The sequence below is a fragment of the Octopus bimaculoides genome, chromosome 5 (assembly GCF_001194135.2).
Source record: "Octopus bimaculoides isolate UCB-OBI-ISO-001 chromosome 5, ASM119413v2, whole genome shotgun sequence".
Taxonomy (NCBI): Eukaryota; Metazoa; Mollusca; class Cephalopoda; order Octopoda; family Octopodidae; genus Octopus; species Octopus bimaculoides.
In genome coordinates, this window is record NC_068985.1 from 31,400,974 (window position 1) to 31,416,078 (window position 15,105).

Sequence of the window (15,105 nt, forward strand, 5' to 3'; positions counted from 1 at the left end):
TATAACATCTTCCGTCACATGCCAGGGAGAAAAACTAGAAGTAGTTGATAGCTTCTGTTACCTAGGTGACTAAGTCAGTAGCTGGGGTGGATGCTCTGACAGCTTAGCTGCTAGAATAAAAATAGCCAGGGCAAAGTACAGAGAGCTCGTACCTCTGCTGGTAACAAAGGGCCTCTTGCTCAGAGTGAAAGGTAAACTGTATGACGCATGTGTGCAAAAATCCATGCTACACGACAGTGAAACATGGGCTGTGACTGCTGAGGACATGTGTAAGCTTGCAAGAAACGAAGCTAGGATGCTCCGCTGGATGTGTAATGTCAGTGTGCATATACAACAGAGTGTAAGCGCCCTGAGAAAAAGTTGGACATAAGAAACATCAGATGTGCTGTGCAAGAGAGACGACTGCGCTGGTAATTGTCATGTGTTACATATGGATGAGGACAGCTGTATGAAAAAGTGTTACATCCTAACAGTGGAGGGAACCTGTGGAAGAGGTAGACCCAGGAAGACCTGGGATGAGGTGGTGAAGCACAACTTTTGAACATTGGGCCTCACAGAGGCGATGATGAGCGACTGAGACTTTTGGAGATATGCTGTGCTTGAGAAGACCCGGCAGTCAAAGTGAGACTGTAACCGTAGCCTATGCCAGTCTAGCATAACTGGCCTGTTTAAGAGTACCCTTCAATCATTAGGCAAGACCTATTAAGTCAAGTGAAATCATTGTTGTGGCCGATGCCAGTACCACCTGACTGGTCTTGTGCCGGTGGCACATAAAAATACCATTCAAGTGTGGTCGCTGCCAGTGCCACTTGATTGGCTCCTGTGTCAGTGGCACGTAAAAAGCACCATTCAAGTGTGGTCGATGTCAATACAACCTGACTGGCCCTTGTGCCGGTGACACGTAAAAAAGCACCCACTAAACTCCGGAGTGGTTGGCATTAGAAAGGGCATCCAGCTGTAGAAACCTTGCCAGATCAGATTGGAGCCTGGTACAACCTTCTGGCTTGCCAGTCCTCAGTTAAACCGTCCACCCCATGCCAGCATGGAAAGCAGACGTTAAATGATGATGATGATATACACACACACCCAGTAATATGACAAATTTGTACTTTACAGATTGCATGATAATTAGTTATTATTAGTTATTTTTAAACAAAAGTGCACAACTTTTTATAAAATTATGAATTATTTGGGGCTGCAGCCCAAGTTTACAGACTGAAAGAATAGTTGGAAAGAACTAATCTCTGATACACAGTATAAAGGAAGTATATGTGTCTTATCTTGTAGCTAGTCTTCTGCTACAGAACATTCTGTTTTGTGAACAATATCTCTCCTTAGATGATGTATAATGAATAGATCACTTTATGACCAGCAGTCATAGAAATTGAATATAAAACTGCCCAGAACAGACAAATGTGTATTACAGGAAAAATAACCTCAAAATGCTTCTTAGGAGCATGCACACTTGGTAATAAGTCATAAGTACTCAATAATAATAATAATAATAATAATAATAATAATAATAATAATAATAATAATAATAATAATAATAATAATAATAATGATGATGATGATGATGATGATGAGTAATAGTAGTAGTAGTAGTAGTTATATCTAAAAAAAACTTACTTTGAGCTCCTGCCTTGGCTCAATATTTTTAGAAACTGTAAAATAGATATCTTGACAGTGTTGATAAGCAACAAGGTTTTGTTCAGCAAAGTTCTCAGCAGGTCGTACAAACATCATCCAATTACATTTATTCTCATCAGACATTTCAATGTAGAAACACTCATTATTTTCACGCTCTAACTGCAAGGAAAAAGGAAAGGAAAGAAATTATATTAAGGATGACTAAACAGAAAGAAACATCAAATATATCAAATTTTTAAAAAAATAAATTAGTATAGTGAGATAACCAAAAGGTGAAAAACAAGCATTAATAAGTAATATACTCATAATGAAATAATGACATGTAGCATATGATCTTGAAATGCAGGATATATAGTTCTATTCAGCATTTAGTCACAGAGAATACATAAAAGGGGTCAACAATATACAGTATTGGATCTCATTTAACAGTAAATACCATTCTTAATTAACAACTTTCTATAAATTTCAACAATAAACTATATATTCTGATCATTTCCATCTACAGACTTCAGCTAATGATATTCATATATCCATATATTTCAATTAATATAATTCAGTAATTAATATAATTCATAAATACTTTGTTGAACACTATTTGAATGGAAATTATATCTGATAACTATACATGTAATAAAAAAGTATAAGTAGTTAAAGGCATTTCTGGAACTTTGGCTTCAGGTATTGTTTCAACACATGACAGATAACTTTATGAAGAACAAAATTTGAACAAAATTAAATGAAACAAAAACTTCAATAATTAATACATTTGAAACTAACCATTAAAACAAACCGACAGTTTGTCAGCTGATTTTGATTGGCTACCGGTTCACCAATAAATGGTCCAAACTGTGTAGATTTTGCAATGGGACGTTTTGCAAATACTCCAAGTTCTAGTAGAGAAAAAAAGAAAAGATCACATACAATATTTTTTGATCAATTGAAAAAATGTCTCTTTACAAATAAGCGGTTGTTCTCTCTAAAATAAATTCAATATATCACCACAACAATAAATAAGCACAGAAAGGGAATTAAAATGTAGACAACTTTTATAAGTAGATTTAATGATAAAAATGAATCTTGTGAAAAAGAAATGAATTATTATCATTAAAGACATTTATCTTTAGTCCAGTGACTTTTTTTTATAGTGGCTTCAATTAAGTGTACTATCATATCAATTGGCATGAGGTTGAGTAACAATCAGGCAATTTTTTTGTTAATTATTACGATAAAAATTTTTTAACTTAACTGATTAATACAATATCTTTGATAAGTAAATTAATCTGGTAAGATTTGTTAATTAACAGACAAGCACTGGGCATGTCAATCCTATGACAGAGAATCAACTCCTGGTTGCAACCATATGCTTGTGTGAAGTTAGTCAAGTAAATCAACAAAGCAAAACAATCTAGAAACAATGCTTAATCCAAACTTAGTATTTATGGTAACACTACATATAACTCCCACATCTGGGACAGCAACACGTAAGAATATTGCAGATTGCATTTCACATAACAGGTCCCCCAATTGACAATCATGAGAGTTGGTCACTAATACAAATTTCAGTCTCTAACTCACAGACATGCTGTCTCCTCACTCTGTCTTCTCTACCACTACTCCAGTGGCTTTTATTTTTCAGGGTTGGCTTGTCTGGTGCCACTCCTAACCAAATAAATCATCTCTCTTCTTTTCCTCACCCATATTGTGTTTATTCCCTACGCTAATCACTATTTCTAAACCTTCTTCAAAATGATGGCTCTATAAAATTCCCTCCTTGTCCATGTTTTTTTCTTGCTGTTGTTCAAGATAAACTTCAACTGCATCATTCTTGACAGTCTCATTAAATATGTGAAAATTATAGGTGCAGCCATTTCCTTCAGGTCCAACCATTAAAAACAAACAAAAACAACTTAAGTTAAAATCAACAACAGTACCAATATACTCAATTACCAATTATCTACTTATAAAGAAATGACTACAGTTACAATTTAAATGTTAATAACTAAAATGAGTATGTTTAAAAGAAAAAAAATTTTTATTGTCATATTTTTAAAATAATACAAGCAAGCATACAAATTACACAACTAACCTGTACTTTCACCAAGTCGAAATATCTGAAGTATTGGAGGCAAACTGGACCAGGCCCGAGACAAGACTACTTTATCAGGTACAATTTGTAGGCGATGTTCTGGACATTCATTTTGGTAAGTAGCCATGCATTCTTCACACCCTTGATAAAAGTAAAGTTTAAAATGTAGTTCTGATTGGAGTAAAACAAATATGCAAAAATTACAATGAAAATTATAAAATACTTACAAAGTTCATCAGGGTTATATGCCTTGGTAGGTTTATACTGACGGCGATGACTCGACCAGCTTGACTCGGCTTCCATATTGGCAATGCGGTTTGATTTACGCAACTTCAATAAGAAATACAAACAACAAAAGAGAAGTTAATTTCAATTCTTTCTTTTAGATTAAGGTCATTTTTTCATGTAGACAAAAACCAAAATATTTTGATTTTTTTTTTTTGCTACCATCATTTTCCTAAAAGTCTGGAAGTGTGCTGGTACTTATAAATAAAAAGTGACTGAGGATAGGTCTCCCTCTTACCTGTCCTTCCACCTCTGTCTGGACAGGGTATCAATCCAGTGAAAGTTTTGTTACAATGCCTTTGAGAAGCATGTTCTTGAGAAATAAGCATATTTGTAATAAGAAGTAAATAAGGTATCATTACAAGATACAATCAATTGACATTGGTAAGCAGGCCAGACTTGTCTTGGGCAGTTGAGACTCTTACAGTCTGGATAACTCTAAACATTTGAACATTAATATTAGTATGCATTTTGAGAGCAACTGAGCTGTCATTAGCTTTGCTTAAACACATACGATCAAACATTTAAGACTATCAAAAGCCAAACAGATTCCAAAATAATTTTCAGTTGCCAGCTACATCAAGTTAATCTCGAAGGACTATTATGTAACAACTAAGTCTAAGTTACCCATATTCACTATGGCTACCACCAAAGTCTTCATTTATAACTACAATATAAACTATGAGCAGACAATCATTGCAAGCAGCAATACAGTGATTGCATTAGGCTGTGGAAGATTGATAAAGAAATGCATTGGAAGGTAAATAGTACGTAGAACATAGAAAATAAAATACTTCAGTAATTTTGATGTAAACAAGTTATCTTGTTTCCTGTCCCAAATCATATAAAAATTAAAAATAAAACAAGAAAATTTCAACTTACTTGTCGTTTTGAATGAGGAATATTTTCTTTTTCCTCTTCTAAGCAATTGAGAATGTTATTAGTAATGTTATTAGATGCAGCAGCATTACCAGAAACCCTGTTTGATGCAATATTAACAGAACCTCTGCTTGATCCAGCAATGTTGCCAGAGCTTATGTTAGAGTCAGCAGTATTGTCTAGTCCATTAATAGAGCCATTGATATCAGCAGAAACACAACTAGATCCAGTGATATTACTCGGCCCAGTGTTGCTAGTTCCGGCAGTATTGCTAGAAAAATTGCTGGGTCCAGTAATATTACCAAGTCCACTACTGCTAGCTCCAGTAATATTTGGACCATGGCTTAGGCTACTAACATTAGCTGAATCATTGTTAGATCTAGCAACAATTTCTTCTAGATTCTGAGATATTGCTAGATGAGCACCACCTGAAAAAAAAAAAAACATTGACAGGTAATATCACTAATAACTGATACATCAACATAAAGCCTCAGGTGCTTTAAAGCAAAGCAAGAAGGCTGACATCCTGCACATGCACACATAAAATTTATGCTATCATATAAAAATAGATTTTAAAATTATGATGATGTTCATTGTCATTGTTATCATTATAAACTTTTGCATTTTACTTGTTTTATTCATTGAACTGTATACCTGGTGGTGTATCACCTTGACCTCAGTACTTACAAATTGACCTCAGAACTTACTATTCTAAGTCTGGTATTTATTTTACTTACTAAGTTACAGGGTCACAAACAAACCAATATTGGGAGTGGAGGACAAGCATAGACACAAAACATGCCTGTGTGCATGCGTGTGCATGCACACACACATACACAATGGGCTTCCAGACAGTTTCTGTTTACCAAATTCATTTACAAGGCATTAGTTGACCTGGAGGTAGATTAAAAGACACTTGCCCAAACAAGCCTGAAACCACATGGTTGCAAAGTGAGCTTCTTAACCACACAGAATAAAATGATAGAAGACAATTATTACTATTATTTAGGTCCATTGTTCTCAAGAGTACATATCACTGAATAAACAATTTCTGGTACTGAACTAAGTGGAATAGATTCAATATGTACAAGAGACTTCAAGGAAAGTAAAGTTACACTAAATCAGTGATGTCCTGTATTCTACAAAGTCATTAATAGGATATAGAACATTGCTTTTGTAACTTTTCATGTTTATGTAATGATTAAAGGGACAATACACTGATAAAATTTTTCATCTTTCACCAGTGTGAATCTTTAAAGAAGGATTTTTCTTACAACACAAAGTAAAAATGATGACATGCCCAACATTAGGAGGATTTTAGCCTAGCACTGCAACTTAAAAAATCCTCATTACTTACATAGTACTCCATCTATTTACACATTAGTTAATAGAGCTATTGGTAGTTAAATTTCAATAGCTTAATGCAGAGCAAGTAAACTCACTAACCAAAATAAAAATATATGAAAAAGAAAGAGAGATTTAAATGACAGAGAATCAACTTACTTGATAAATCTGCATCAACTTCAGCAGAACTGTCAGCAACACCATCAGTACTAATTGAGTTAAGATGATGTTGCCGCCTAAAATTATCAATTATACAAGACTGGGCAGCCTCAACTCTTTGAAAAACACCAATATCCCTTTCCAAGACAACACTTGGTGATACGGAGTTGGTACCATCCACAGTTGATGATAACTGTCCACTGCTAACAGCAGAAACTGCTACACCCAAGACCTCACGTGTTGTAGTACTAATACCATTGCTACTAGATATGGTAGAATGGAGACCATTAGCATCATTTGTCTCTTCAATACCATTGTCAGTGTTGAATGCCACACCAGAACCAACTGAAAACAAAGAAATAAAAAAAAAAGAACAATACAATCAAACTATTCAAGATAACATGAATACAAAAGAAAAAAAATAAAGATTCAAATTATGAAAATTAGTAGAACATCTTAAGACACTTCATTTTGAACAGATCTTCAAATTTCAATATTTGTTAATGTTATTATTATAGACTTCAGTGAAACAGTAAATCTCCAGTAAAGAATCAGTTGATTGTAAAGTTGGAACCAACAAATAGCAAACATCTTACATTTCAGATTCATCAAGGACTATACTGTGTATGCAATTATACACTTCTATTTAGATGCATGTAGTACGAGAGTAAGAAATATTGTGAGGACTCCAAGGTGGTAGTTTGGATATTTTTATTCAGTGTGTGGTGTCCAACATATATTTCCTGTTCTATAGTTCAAAATACTGGCGTTTACCAATATAATATATAAAAGAAAAAATAATGAACATTAGCAACTATATGTATGATAAAGGATTTTTTCAAAAGGTAGTTCACCTTGGGCAGAGCTAAAGTCTTGGCTGTCTTCTTGGGTTGTATCTGGTTCTCCACTCAGAGTTTCCATAGGTTGGTGCTGACTCTGTAACAAATGGGTTTATTCATATGTAATTCAATGACACTAACAGATATATTAAAAAACAAGATGAGGTGGACATATACAAGCAGCAGTGATGATAATTAGTTACCATGCAGCCAACCAGGAACAAAGAAATTTGTGATAGTCATGCTTTTCTCGATGCCATTAATAACACATTAAGTTAAATAGCTTCAATTGTGAATTGAATATATATATTTATTAATAAATTTTAGCCCTACTATGATGCTTACCATTGAAGGAAATCATCTAATCTGGTTTACAACTAAACAGTCCAGATTTGTGACATTGATGTCTTTCTACTGTAGTAGCATTAAATAAAGTGATGTTGTTTCAACTTGGAATCAAAATAAGATCATAAACTGCTCTATAGCACTAGTGAGAGAAGCAGAGGAAAATAAGAAAATGAAACTCAGTAGAGAGATTGTAAAAAGAAAGCCAAATTGCAATACATTTGCAATGTTAGTAATATTACTATGTTATGAAAAGAATCTACAAACCACAGAACCAATAGTGGAAGCCTGGTGAGTACTGTCGTGATCCCTTTGGAGACTCAATGTAGACTGGCTCACAGTACAATCAACTGGAGAAACAACACGCTGCACTGCCATCAAGTTGTCATTCATAACATGATGTCCATGAAAAGTCTGCAATGGAAACATAAAGAAAGCAATAAATAAAGTGTATAACAAATATGAAGTTCTTCAAAGAGTTTTTTTTCTATAATTATCGGACTTCTTTCCAAAGGTAGAGTATAATCAAGAATTCTCTAGAATGCTATAGATTAATTTTATAAGAATCTTCTGAAAAGTGTTGGACAAATAATAAAAACAGACTTACGGCATGCTGCAGTGTGGTACTGTCAACAGTTGGAGCAGCAATGAGCTGTGTGCCATTAGCAGTTTGTAAGGTTGAGTATGTAGCAATACCATCACTTCCAGAAACCACTTCCCCACTTTGGAATTCATCCACAGGTGAAATCCTTTCAAATGAAGATTGTGCTGGCTGATAGAGATTGGCTCCATGAGGAATGTTGATTTGGTACGTAGCAAATTGAGGTGACTGAAAATCAACATACTGTGCTGTAAATGTACTTGAAGCTGCAGCAGCTGCTACTGCTGGTGTTGCAGCTAAAATTGGGAGACCCTGATGAGCAGTGGTTACAGTAAATGTTCCACTATTTGAAGGAGGGGCAGCAACAAATTGGGCGGACTGCAAAACAGCTTGTTGTGTCTGCACTTGTTGATGCAACTGTGCTTGAGACGGCTGTGGGTGCTGTGGTGGCTGTTGTTGGTGTTGCACCTGTTGTCCCACTGCTGCCCACACTGTGGTTTGATTAGAACTGCTATCACTCTCCATTGCAAATAGTTTTCAGTCTTCCTGCCAAGATAAAGAGGTATCATGTCATCTTTATACCTAAAATATAAAAGAAATAACATTTTAATAAGGTTGAGTATGCAACAGACTAATTAAACTTAGATAAATTATATGCAATAATACCACAGCAACAATGATGATCACGCACCCAGGATTGTTTGTGAGCTAAATGACTGTTTCTATGAAATTCTCTTGCGATGCACCTTAGTAACAGATGACAGAAAGCTTGTTATAAAGGCTAGTGACTTTAATAGAAATAACTAGTCAGCAAATGATGGTTATTCCTATGTAGATGTTTATGCTATACAGAATGAATTTTTGTGATGCAAATGATGCAATAGATAGCCTCTTATATGAATATATCCCCACCCATTTCCCCTATTTTATTAAATACACCTGAGAGCACAATAGGTCACTGAGAGGTACTTGCCTGGCCTTATCAATTTCAGTCTCTAAACAGCTCTCCATAAACTAGAAACCAAATGAGTTGATTCTGATATATAACTATATTCATATCAGCACATGTAACTAACTGTTATAAGCATAGAAAGTATCCTTTAGCCTTAATCAGTTACTAACCCTCAACAAAACTCAAGTAAGAGTCACATTAGTGCACAGCTCACTTATATGAGAGTATGCTGCTGCTACATATGACATCCTAAACCATATCCAAAATGCCATTTAACTGATTAGTAAAGATTCAATTACTAGCTTATAGACATGCTGTGTCTTCTCTCTGCCTCTTCTATTTCTATAACAATAGCTTCTGTTCTTTTATGATAGGTAGCTGCATACTCTCTGAATACAGGCCTATTTGTCTCTTCTCCCATCCTGTACCCTTACAGTGTCTCATCTCCCAGATTTCATATTCTGCCAATCCTTCCTATCCAGGCCTGTAACTTCTTGGAATCCCTTCTCCACCCACATTATTCTTACAGCCATCAACTCATAAATGTTTGAGCTTAATATCAACTGCACCAATCACATGAGCCCCAAAGAACTATAAAAGCCAAAAGCACTGTCCCTTTTCCTGACTATTTTATAAAAAAAGATAAGATTTAACTATTTAGAAAATTTCTGAGTGTACTCAATGGTCAATTAGCAAGAAATGAAACAAACTGATTCAAGGTAGGCCTGCTCAATAAAGTCTGAACTGGGGAACTAAATAACAAGTTGGCTCAAATCAATAGTCTTCTAAGCACTGTTTATATCATTATAGCCAAATGAAGCATTATGTACCTTCAAAAGGATCCTCACATTACTGTTTTGTAAATGATATAAATACAATATGAGAACAATGTAGAACCAACCAACATATACAGGCATAGGAAATCAGATTTGAAATTAGCATTATGAATGCATTTTAATTTTTGCTTCTGCAATACATCATTCATATATTTGTTCATTCCATATCAATTTTTCCTTACTAGCATAGGTTGGATGAATACAGAGGTATTGTTTTACGGCTGAATACCTTGAATATCCTTTTTGTCATTAATCCTTACCTGTTTTTCAAACAATGGATATACGATGATATATGAGCAGAGAATGTCAATGAATATCATTGCTTTTTTGCTCAACAAACTTTTATGTGAGGGCAGAGACATACACATGCAGGCAAATGCACATCATTATCATCATTTAATGTCTATGTTCAATGCTGGCATGGGTTGGACAGTTTGAGAGGATCTGATGGCTTGAAGATTGCATCATGTTCTAATGTTTGCTTTGGAATGGTTTCTATGGCTAAATGCTCTTCCTAATAGTGTCCATTTTACATCCATTTTACAGTGTGCAGTGGGAGCTTTTTTCATGGTATCATTAATAGCAAGGTCATCCATGCAGCTTGCAAGACTAAGATCAACTATGAGTGGAGCTACAGTAAAAAGGGAGGCAGCTTTATGCTAGGAGATGAAGGGCTTAAGTATGAAGAAGGAGCCAGAACAGAACAAGTTTCCTGCTGTAGAGGAGCTACATGAATACTCATGTTTTGGAAGTGAGGGTTTGGAACTGGTAAGAAATAAAATCTATTGATTTTAAGGGAAAGAGAAACATTTTGTAACAGCCATGTACTTTCCAAGAGAGCTACTAATTTATTCTAATGGCTTTATGCAGAGGCACAATCACGACTGGGTGGTAAGTTTTCTTCACAATCAGATGGTTCCAGATTTAGTTCCACTGGGTGGTACCTTGGGTAAGTGTCTTCTTTAACTGAAAGAAAACCATTGTGTGTGTGTGTGTGTGTGTGTGTGTGTGTGTACATATACATACATACATATATATATCATCATCATCATCATTTAGCATCTGTCGTCCATTGGTTTAACCAGGGCTGGCAAGTTGAGAGGCTGCATCAGACTCCAATCTAATTTGGCATAGCTTCTATGGTGGGATGCCCTTCCTAATGCCAACCACTCTGAGAATGTAATGGGTGCCACAACTACAATTTCACTTGGTTTGATGAGTCTTCTTCTCAAGCACAGCACATTGTTAAAAGTCTTGGTCATTTGTCATTGCTTCCATGAGGCCCAGTGCTTGAAAGGTGCTTTTCATTTTCAATGCTATTGGCATGGGCACTACTTATGTGACACTAGCATTGGTTACATTGCCTCTGTGAGATCCAACATTCGAAAGGTGCTTTTTACATGCCACCAGCATGGATCCCAGTTACGTGACAGTGACAAGAGCCACTACTGTGATTTCACTTGGCTTGACAGGTCTTCTCAAGTACAGCATATCACCAAAGGTCTTAGTCACTAGCCACTGCCTCTGTGAGGCCCAACATTTGAAGATCATGCTTTACCACCTCATCTTGTGTCTTCTTGGGTCTCCCTCTTCCATAGTTTCCTTCCACTGGTAGAGATCAGCACTTCTTCACACAGCTGTCCACATTCATATGTATCACATGACCATACCAATGCAGTCGTCTCTCTTACACACCACATCTAATGCCTCATGCCAGACTTTTCTCTCAAGATGTTTACACTCTGTGGTACATGCACACTGATATTGCACATCTAGCAAAGCATACTAGCTTCATTTCTTTCAAGCCTACACATGTCCTTGGCAGTCACAGCCCATGTTTTACTGCTGTGTAGCATAGCTGTTCACACAGACATCATACAATCTGCCTTTCTCTCACCCAACCTATTCTTATTCTAGCAGCTATGCTCTCAGGGTATCCACCCCAGCTACTGACTTGGTCACAAGGTAATGGAAGCTATCAACTACTTCTAGTTTTCCCCCTGTAGCATTTGATGGAGTCTATTTTCTGTACATTTTTAATGTTAATTGTATCTGTGCACCTTCCACACACAACAGCTAATTTCCCTGTTAACCTTCCTCTGATATTGCTCCACCACTTATGTGATCATAACTTACATATACACACATATATGTGTATACATATGTATACATACATATGTGTGTGTTACTGTCTCCTTCTCTTGACATCATGTGATAGCTGTAAACAAATATCAGTGTCATGCAAGCAGTGTTCTTCATTCCTAATCTTCCATAAGAACATGTCTGGTTATGGGGAAATATTGCCTTGCTTGGAAACAGGTAAGGGTGGTGACAGGAAGGGCATCTGGCCATTGGAAATTTACCTCAACAAGTTTAGCCTGATCCATGCACACATGGAAAAGCAGATGTTAAAATGATGATGATGATGATGATGCAGCAAATGAAAGAGAGTTACATACTCAATTTGCTGCTCCAATAAGCACTTACCACATTACTAGTATCTATTTTACCAAAATTCTGCATTCTGAAATACTACATCCTGCAATAATTACTCATTTTTTATAAAGCTCATAGCTGAACACTGCTCCCACTCTTGGGACAGAGCTGTTGTTATACACAGACATCCAGCATGTAAGAAAAAAGGCCACCTAACTGACTGACACGAAGCCATTCACCAACACCTTCTAACTTCTAACCTACAGATGTCTCCTCACCCTGCCTTCCTTACTGCTACCTACTACAGTGGCCTCTGCTAATCAGACATGGCTGACATATTCCATGATTACTGAGACTCTCCCTGCTTTCTCCTTCTTTCATCATTTATATCGTGTTGTCATTTCCAGATCTCACACTAATCACTTCATCCAGTCCTTCCTCCTTAGAATGTCAACTTTTGGAAATTTCCTTTCTACCTAGGGGTTTATCTGCAGCCATCAACTTGTAACTGTTTAAGAGCAACATTTAACATCATTGATCTTACAACTCTTATAGGGTCTTCAAATTGCTACAGACACTGCCCCTTCATCCAAACAAAACCAAAAAAAGAATCTTAGCTGATGTAAATATCAACCACAATAAATAACAAAGGACCATCAAAGTGTTTCATCAAGCAGGTGGAAATAGCAGCCAAATCTTCCTCAAATCGCATCCTACCATTTTAGATGAGGAAAAGACACATTAGATAATGTAGCCCTTTATAGCCTTAAAAAGGTGGGGATGGTCACTGCTGGAAAGCCTTTGGTCAGAGGTCTACCCTTCTGCAAGATGCTCGTAAGGGCCATTGTTAATGTTGGTTAACTTGTGATCTCCTGAGTTAAATCAACAACAATTGCAGTCAAGTCTTCGGTGTTACAAAAGGAAAAGACACATTGGATAATCTAGTTTCTAATAAGATGCGATGGCTTCGGTAGGAAAGCATTTTGTTATGGATTTGCTCAATCACAGCTGACCTTTGACGAAACAACGGGACTCTATGCGGTCGTTCGACCTAATAGAAATAGCAGTTAAATCTTCTTTACATCACTATCATGTTGAAAACAAAAATGACACAAGCAATATATAAAGTCATGAATATTGAAAGGGACGGCGACATAGTTATAGGTAGAACAGCATTAATCATAGATGTGCTAACTCAGGTCAGGCGTAGGGCTAAATAACACATTTCGGTAAATTTTCCACAATCCTATATCGACATAGGCGCTCGGGATAGAATTTGTACATCATTATTAGTACGCCTAATTACATTGAAATCATATAGTGTCAGTGTAGAAATACCGAGTTACAACTAATATGTAACTCTATCGTAGTATGTAGTAATCAGATACAAGCACCGTAAGCTTCTGACCAATCTTTGCAAATCGGTTTCGATTCCGAATTGAAGCCATATATGTCACTAATGTCACTGAGAAAGCCATGAACGTCACAAAGCTCGATTCTCCACCTCCTTAAACCCGAGGACTTGAACCAAAATAAAAAATGTGTATTAAAATATATATTTATCTAACAGCCATGATATGTAAAAGTCATTACACTGCCATGTAACCACATTTGCTACACGGAACTATGCCGAAGTACTATATTTATTAACATGTTTGTTATCTCTCTAATTACAAAATGTATTAAATTCTAATTTAGACACAAAGTCTTGAATGTATAACCGAAGAGAACAGCTGAGTTTGTGACATTCATGCCGTTCTCAAAGACATTGCAGACACTGGCGTAATGAAATGACAACACAGAGGAATAAGAACAAGATCGCAATCTCGTTTCACCGGGGGTTTTCCACTAATGTGCACTCATTATAACAACATAAAAGCCGAAATAAATAAAATTATCAGGAAAGCAGCTTAAAATTTGTTACGTCATTATATTGTTAAGAACTGAAGAGATTCTTTCAAATACTCTTTTTCTGCGTTTGCAACTAAACAATTAACAACAAGTAGCATGTTTATTACGTACAAAAACGGTCCAGTCTAAGTCTTATTTCGATGATAGGTAGGATCGATCCAAGTTTCTTCGCTAATTTTTCATCTAGCGCCCCTCTTCCCCCTTATAACATAGCGGCCGTTTCCATGTCAGCAGGGAGAAAGGGGGAGTAGGAGCAATCTACTTCGACAGGAAGGTTCCAAAGTGGACGCCATTGCCAGGGGTGGGGGACACAACAAAGACCTGCGCTCATCTCGCTTACCTTGTTTCCATAGACTGGGCGTCATGCAACCGCCCTAGGATGTTTAGTAATTGCACTGAGAGCAAGTTCGTCGCAGACGTATAGATCTGTTGAATGCAAACACAAGTAACGTCCAACGATGTCTTCTTTGGACAGCTCATATACAGCTTGACCTACCTCCTCTGCCTAATGGCCAAATCACGCAGTTTCTCGCATTAACTAGCGCATAATCTCGTAAGCCTTACATTTGCAGACACTCTCGTTCAAAGGATCGTTCTCTCTTGATATGATTTTTTAATTGTATTTACGCTTATTTTTTGTTACATTCCATATATAGTCCCTGGTTAACATGTGATGAAAATTATTTAAAAATACTGTTTAAGTATTACTTACAAAATTATTTTATATGCAAAAAGAACAAAAACAATTATGTTTGCTACAGGGAATGGAAATGTTTTCATGA

At 36.2% G+C, this 15,105-nt stretch overlaps 1 protein-coding gene across 2 annotated transcripts in view; it reads right to left on the minus strand.

Annotated features, from left to right (window-relative positions):
* LOC106867872 (PR domain zinc finger protein 10) overlaps nucleotides 1-14,864 on the minus strand; it is a 26,990-nt gene extending 12,126 nt beyond the window's left edge. Inside the window, exons 1-10 of one of the 2 annotated variants that reach the window (XM_014912928.2) lie at nucleotides 14,664-14,864; nucleotides 8,195-8,770; nucleotides 7,855-8,001; nucleotides 7,258-7,339; nucleotides 6,404-6,748; nucleotides 4,904-5,328; nucleotides 3,964-4,066; nucleotides 3,737-3,877; nucleotides 2,428-2,540; nucleotides 1,630-1,809 (exon numbers count right to left, since the gene is read on the minus strand). In XM_014912928.2, the coding sequence (XP_014768414.1) occupies nucleotides 1,630-1,809; nucleotides 2,428-2,540; nucleotides 3,737-3,877; nucleotides 3,964-4,066; nucleotides 4,904-5,328; nucleotides 6,404-6,748; nucleotides 7,258-7,339; nucleotides 7,855-8,001; nucleotides 8,195-8,713 (2,055 nt within the window). In that variant the 5' untranslated portion in view covers nucleotides 8,714-8,770; nucleotides 14,664-14,864. Of the gene's footprint in view, nucleotides 1-1,629; nucleotides 1,810-2,427; nucleotides 2,541-3,736; nucleotides 3,878-3,963; nucleotides 4,067-4,903; nucleotides 5,329-6,403; nucleotides 6,749-7,257; nucleotides 7,340-7,854; nucleotides 8,002-8,194; nucleotides 8,771-14,434; nucleotides 14,603-14,663 lie in introns of those variants that run through there. The other variant, XM_014912929.2, reaches the window with a different exon arrangement.
* Nucleotides 14,865-15,105: the final 241 nt, after the last annotated feature.